General features: G+C 45.7%; 2 protein-coding genes across 2 annotated transcripts; one reads left to right on the forward strand and one right to left on the reverse strand.

The window, feature by feature from the left end:
• Positions 1-592: 592 nt before the first annotated feature.
• On the reverse strand, positions 593-1,050 carry LOC104294734 (histone H2B 1/2/3/4/6-like). Its single transcript, XM_009894376.1, has one exon. It carries the CDS (start codon positions 1,046-1,048, stop codon positions 668-670), a length of 381 nt encoding a protein of 126 aa, XP_009892678.1. The 5' UTR covers positions 1,049-1,050; the 3' UTR covers positions 593-667.
• Positions 1,051-1,381: 331 nt separating this feature from the next.
• On the forward strand, positions 1,382-1,883 carry LOC104294733 (histone H2A.J-like). Its single transcript, XM_009894375.1, has one exon. The coding sequence runs from the start codon at positions 1,382-1,384 to the stop codon at positions 1,769-1,771; it is 390 nt and encodes a 129-aa protein (XP_009892677.1). The 3' UTR covers positions 1,772-1,883.
• The last annotated feature ends 4,929 nt before the right edge of the window (positions 1,884-6,812 follow it).

The following is a 6,812-nucleotide window of genomic DNA, read 5'->3' on the forward strand; positions in this document are numbered from 1 at the left end:
CAGCCGCTTATCGGACGATCGGAAAATTTGGAAAAGCCCGCGCGGCTGCCGGTGGTCCCGCGTCCCTGGACAGCTCGTCCTCTCCAAGCATCTACCCCTCCTTAGAGGTGTCCCCGCTTCTCCCGGTCTTCTTATCTGCAAGACTGCTTCCCGTCTTCTCATACAGAACGGGAAAATTTAAAGCTCAGACCGTCCCGGGACCGCTATGCAAAAAATAAGTGGTCAGGGTCGTCTGTTTTTCCCTCATCCTCATTTTTTAGGGCGGCTGCGTTAACGTAGCTACTGGGAAATCTGTGAATTTCTTATTTATGATCGAACTTGTAGTAGAATGCACTGGATCTCCTATCTCTGTTGTAGAAAAGCTTAACAGTGTTGCTGACAGTTTGCTGCAAAAGTATTTGAATGTTATTAACCATTCCTAAATGTTAACTAATTTGAATGTACTTGAAACTATAAAACATTCATCAAGGATTTCAGACATAGACTATTAATCATTATAAGCTGATAATGTGATTGAACAGATTCATTGCAAGTTTTACTTTTTTTTTCCTTAAGTAAGTTTTCACACCTGAAAAAACTGAGATACTAATGCGTTAAAGCTCTTTCAGGGAGTATGTGGGTGGCTCTTAAAAGAGCCTTTGGGTTAAAACTGGCGGCGCGAGAGGCTCTACTTGGAGCTGGTGTACTTGGTGACAGCCTTGGTGCCCTCGGAGACGGCGTGCTTGGCCAGCTCGCCGGGCAGCAGGAGCCGCACGGCCGTCTGGATCTCCCGCGAGGTGATGGTGGAGCGCTTGTTGTAGTGCGCCAGGCGCGAGGCCTCGCCGGCGATGCGCTCGAAGATGTCGTTGACGAAGGAGTTCATGATGCCCATGGCCTTGGACGAGATGCCCGTGTCGGGGTGCACCTGCTTCAGCACCTTGTACACGTAGATGGAGTAGCTCTCCTTGCGGCTCTTCTTGCGTTTCTTGTCGCCCTTCTTCTGCGTCTTGGTCACCGCCTTCTTGGAGCCCTTCTTGGGCGCGGGGGCGGACTTGGCCGGATCGGGCATTTTGAACAGATTTTCAGCTTCTTTCACGAGCTGCTCGACAGCTAAAATGGCCGCAGCGCCCTCTATTTATACTGCTGTTATGCAAACGCCGAACCTCTCACTCGTACAATACGATTGGTCCTCCCCCTACGCGGGGCGTACCCTTCTCTCTGATTGGTCATAACACGATCCGTCTTCTCATTGGTTGTGTATGCACCGGCTGCTTCCAGCCAATCACCAAGGGCTAATCCCGCCCAGGGAGGGGATAAAAGGGGAAGAGCCGCTGCGTCAGGATGTCTTTCTCTGTCTTTTGCAGCGTGGGGCGGTTGTCGTTCTTTTTCAGGCGTCTGAAACATGTCGGGCCGTGGGAAGCAGGGAGGCAAAGTGCGCGCCAAGGCCAAGTCGCGCTCGTCGCGGGCCGGGCTGCAGTTCCCCGTCGGCCGCGTCCACCGCCTTCTCCGCAAAGGTAACTACGCAGAGCGAGTCGGGGCCGGGGCGCCCGTCTACATGGCGGGCGGGCCGGAGGTCCCTACGGACGAGACCCTGGAGCTGGCGGGCAACGCGGCCCGCGACAACAAGAAGACGCGCATCATCCCCCGCCACCTGCAGCTGGCCATCCGCAACGACGAGGAGCTCAACAAGCTGCTGGGCAAGGTGACGATCGCGCAGGGCGGGGTGCTGCCCAACATCCAGGCCGTGCTGCTGCCCAAGAAGACTGAAAGTCATAAAGCCAAGAGCAAATAAGCTCAGCGATCAAAGCGACTGAGACTTTGTAAACAGCAACACTATAACCCAAAGGCTCTTTTCAGAGCCACCCACACACTCAGAAAAAGAGTTGTGATGCTTTCTTTACAAAGGTGCTAAGGATTTCTTCTATCTTGCTTTTGTTAAGGACCTAAAACCATGCTCTGTGGTCGCTTCTTTTGGTTTCTGCCTGTGAGTGGTGATAAAACTGCTAAAGTCCTCATTCTTTCTCATGAAAGAACACCAATTATGCTTGTGGTGATTCATCGATTGTTTTGTGTGTTTCTTGTAACAGAATCAGTAAAACACTTAAGATTGAATCTGCTCAACTTTCATGATTTCACAGGCTACTTGTAGTGTGAAATATAGGGGGGGGCGGTGGCTAAAAGACTCGGAGGAGTGGATGAAGCTATGCAGCATGAAAATAATTAAGAGACTGTCCCAAAGCCAGATAATTATATCTGCGAATGAAGAAAGGCTGTCTTTGCAGGCCTTTGTTCTCTAAAGGATGTAAAGCTTCCCTGGGACTTTATTTAGAAATAAAATGAGAAATGCATTAGGGGAAGGGGCTCATTTTGACCTAAATACCTAAATAGTCAGATCTGCAGGGTAAAGCAACAATGTAGCATCTTTCCCTTCTGAATAAACTCCTTGCAGTGCTGGTATGTTCCTGTTTCCTGGTTTGTTTTTTGTTTGTTTTGTTTTGGGTTGTGGGTAGTTTTTTTTCAGACTTACCATTTTTAAATTCCCTTACTGAGCATAGCTGTTCCTCTTGTTACATCAGTTAACAGTGGGCGATATTATTTGAATTAATATTCTACATTGTTGGCACGAGTTTCACCCAACAGTGCAATGCTAAAGCTCTTTTGAGTCTCTGTTATAAATTGTGAGAAAGACTCTCCGGCTGATTCCTCTCGCTAGGATGTTCCCAGAAGCTGTACCTGATGGTCCGCAGCGCTCTGTGTTAGGGCCACAGCTCTCACCTGTGCAGCACCTCTGTCCTCCCCATCCCTTGGGGAGGAAGACTAATGCTCTGTGCCTGGAGGAAGGAAAATACCACCTATACCAAGACGCTACACCCTGTGCTGCTCTTCCCCCACCCCCAAGCTGTAACAGAGAGGCTGTTTAGGTAGGACTGGATTCTGGGCAAAGGGGGACACCAGGGATCATTTGTGGGGAGAAACATAAAGAGAGGTGCCTGGAGCACCAGACTATTTTGATATGGTGATAGTATCTGTGCCTAAGGGGTTTGTTTGCAAGTGGATATGTTTAGAGCTGTAATGTTTTTATTACGCTGTTTTAGTGATCCTCATTATGCTGTTTTATTTATCCTCATTAGCTGCAGCTACATATCTCCTGGCACTTATACTTCTCTTCTTGAAGAGCTGTGATGATGTCAAAACTGTGTTTTAACGTGTGCAAGTCTTCTATATTTAGTTTCCAGAACAGATCCCTGCATACGTGTATGTCAGAAGATGGCAATCGTAGAACAGCTTGGGTTGGAAGAGACCATCAAAGGTCATATAGTTCAACCCTCCTGCCATGGGCCCGGACACCCTCCATTAGACCAGGTTGCTCAAAGCCCCGTCCAATCTGACTTTGCACAATTCTAGGGATGGGACATCCACAACTTCTCTGGGTGACCTGGTCCAGTGTCCCACCACCCTTGTTACAAAAAAAAATTCTTCTTTATATGCAATCTAAATCTACCCTCTTTTAGTTTAAAACCATTACACCTTGTCCTGTCACTACAGGCCTCCAGGCTCTCTCCATCTTTCTATATCGAAAAGCTGCAAGAAGGTCTCCCCAGAGCTGCCATTTCCTCAAGCTGAACAACTCCAATTCTCTCAACCTTTCTTCATGGGAGAGGTGTTCCAGCCCTCTGACCATTTTTGGGGCCCTCCTCTGGACCAACTGGAACAGGTCCATATCTTCCGTGTGCTGGGGACCCCAGAGCTGGACACAGTACTACTGCAGGTGGGGTCTCACAAGACCAGAGTAGACCAGATGGGACAATCACCTCCCTCGACCTGCTGGCCATGCTGCTTTCTATGCAGGCCAGGATACGATGCGTTTTTCGGAATGCAAGCGCACACCTCTAGATCAAAGCGCTGGAATTCCAGAGAAAGCCTTGGGTTGGGGGTATCTGTATCCAGGAGTGGGATTTCTCTCTAAACAAACTCCTATATATGGAAATCAGAGTTGGTACCACAGGAGAGGGCCCTGCCCTTCTCTGCGTGCAGAAGCAAATTCAACACCTCTCCAAACTTTTTTTGTCATCTGACCCAAAATTCATTGTTTTCTTCAGAATTTCTTTCAAAACGCCTCTTATTTCACTCACTGCTCTGCTCACCTCAGTAACTGGAGTTACACTCTCTGTTGTACTGAGGTCCACTTCTTCGCATTCCCTATTTTTGTCCTTAGCCACTAGTGCCCGTACCAGTTGTGAACTGTGTGCTGTCATCATTCTGATGAGGCCTCAAATGTAAATGTCCTCTAAGTCAGATGGTTTATATGATAAGAGTGCTAGCAAATGGACTGGTATTAAGACTTGAGGCTTTCGGGCAAATTCCACTGGATGGAGGAGTGTAGCAAAGCAAGTTTAAATAAATGAGCTCTCTCTCATTTGCATGTACAACAAACAGTAGTAAAGAGGAAGTCCATACCATATGGTGCCTTAGCTGTATAGCTGGCTTCCAATAAACCTTCACGTTCTAAAGAACTTGTGATGCAAACAAACCCTCCAACCAAGGTCCTTGAAATGTTACAGGTCACAGTTGTGTTTAGGGATAATTCAATAATGTCAGTCTATATCTCCAAAGTCTTAGAATTGCCTAGTTAAAAAGTAAGATGAAAAGCTTTGCTATTTCTTTTTACCTTTAATTTATTTGCAATGTTAGGCATAATGTACTCCACCAAAAAGATCTTACATGTCTTCAGTTTGCATATTATTATTACTCATTATTATTATTATTATTACAGTTGTAGCAGATACAGCTATGGATTTAAATTGTCATGTAACCTCTCAAGAAAAACTAAGAGCAACTTTGAAGTTAGATATAATACAGTGATGTGATGATTTTTTTACTAATTATGTACTTTCTTGTGCAGTCCTGGTGAAATGTTGCCTTACTGCATCAAATACAAGTTCCTTAGTTTAGTTTAATCCGGGAATAGGGCAACTGTCCTAATTAAAGCATACCTGAAAAGCTGCAGAGTTGTTTTTTTGGTTTTGTTTTGTTTTTTAATGGAACAGAGTTTTGCAAAGGTTTCCTTTTTCATTTAAGTCCCAGTACAATGGGTCCAAACTCACGAGCAAAATATAGTTCCTATACTCTGGGGATTGGATCCTAACCTTTGATACAAATAATGTTTATTGGCTCCAATCCACAGTAAAAGCAACTTCATTCAGCAAGATTTCCTTTCTGCCTTAATTGTTTTTGTCTAAGAACACCCCTCTGGTCCATGAGAGAACTGACGACGTCACTAACACTTAGGACACACATCCGTGGCCACTGGTAGCAACCTTCAGGCAAGTCAGCCTTCTAGAAAGCATGAAATTAAATTATATCAAATGTGCTTGACACTTTGGGGAAAGGTGTTTGCAGTTAATTAACCTGTAAGCTACTGGTCTCAGCTTCTGCATCACCCATTTCTGCCAGGACACATTGGAAGATGATTTACCAGGTCTTCCAGCAGTTACACAGCTAGAAGGAGAGGTTATACCGGGATACTCATCCTGCATTTAGAAAGAGTTAAGAAGAAATCATGATTTTTGACAGACTAAAAGATTTTGTGTAGTTCCTTTAAGTTTCCTTTAGTATTCAGAACTTTGTTTATAACCGCATCAGGTAACATATCTAGACACAAATCTTCAGGTATAAAGAACAAAGTAGACTTTGTGGAGCCAAATGGTAATGTTAGGCACCAGCCTGGCAGGTCCACCAGCAACCCTTCCAGTTAATCTACAAAGAGTTTTAGTTCATTCTGTTCAGTCAAAAAGCAAACATAAATAAATTAAAGCTCGTTTTGCCTGCTCATGTCACACATATACGAGTGACACTTTTTTAACCATAATTTGCTCAAACTAACAGTTGAAATGAAAACGGAATTCACAATCATAATCACAAAAAACAAATTGCACTTTTTTTGGACACCTGTAACTTAATATATTAATATCTGAGTCATGTTTTCCCCTGAATTTAGGGAATATATTCTGACAAGAAATATTCTGGAGATGTTGCCTACATTCTGTAAATGTCGTTCAGGAATGAAATTACATAAACAACTCTACAAATTTAAAAGGATATAAATCATTTTTAAGAGGTAGACATGTTTGAAGTGCATGAAATACTAGTAATAAAACAATTGGCAAGTACCATAGCAATATCACTTCTATTCTGAGTATATACCATTTAAAATTTATAACAATTTAATTTAAAAATATAGCCTCATAACTCTCTCAGTACTTATTCATCCACTTCACACGTACAGTCTGACCTACGGTAAGCAGCATGGACGTGAGGTTTGTTAGGAAAAATGTGAAACACACTCCAAAATTTCTGCATAGGTCACTTGAAGAAAAACTATTAAAAAAAAAGAAAAGTTTTCTTTCGTTCGTTGGATCCAGCTGCAGGCTAGCGAGCACTTCTCTTCCCCAGAGGCCGGCAGATGCCCGTGGGACCGCGCTGCGGGGATGCGGGTGGCTGAAGAGGAGAAACTCGGACGGTTCCCCCCGCGCTGCCGCTCGGAGGTGCCTTCGCAGGAGCCTCAAGGTCTCAGCGTCCCCCACCGAAGCCCCTCACGGACCGCTTTCCGTTCGCCTTCAGGCCTCCGCTCCCTTCTCGCACGGACACGAAAGCGCCGAATGCTCGGGGGGGAGCTGCGCGGAGGAGGGGATAGCGTGGGCAGCGCAGTGTCCCGGTAGACAAAGAAAACGCGGAGCCGCCACGGCCGAAGCGAACAAAGAGAGGGCTGTCCAAGAAACGGCCCTCCGTGGACTCCCCACGGGGGGGGGGACCAGCGGCGGGGGGGGGGTGGG

The sequence above is a fragment of the Charadrius vociferus genome, unplaced genomic scaffold, assembly GCF_000708025.1.
Source record: "Charadrius vociferus isolate BGI_N301 unplaced genomic scaffold, ASM70802v2 scaffold871, whole genome shotgun sequence".
NCBI classification, from domain to species: domain Eukaryota; kingdom Metazoa; phylum Chordata; class Aves; order Charadriiformes; family Charadriidae; genus Charadrius; species Charadrius vociferus.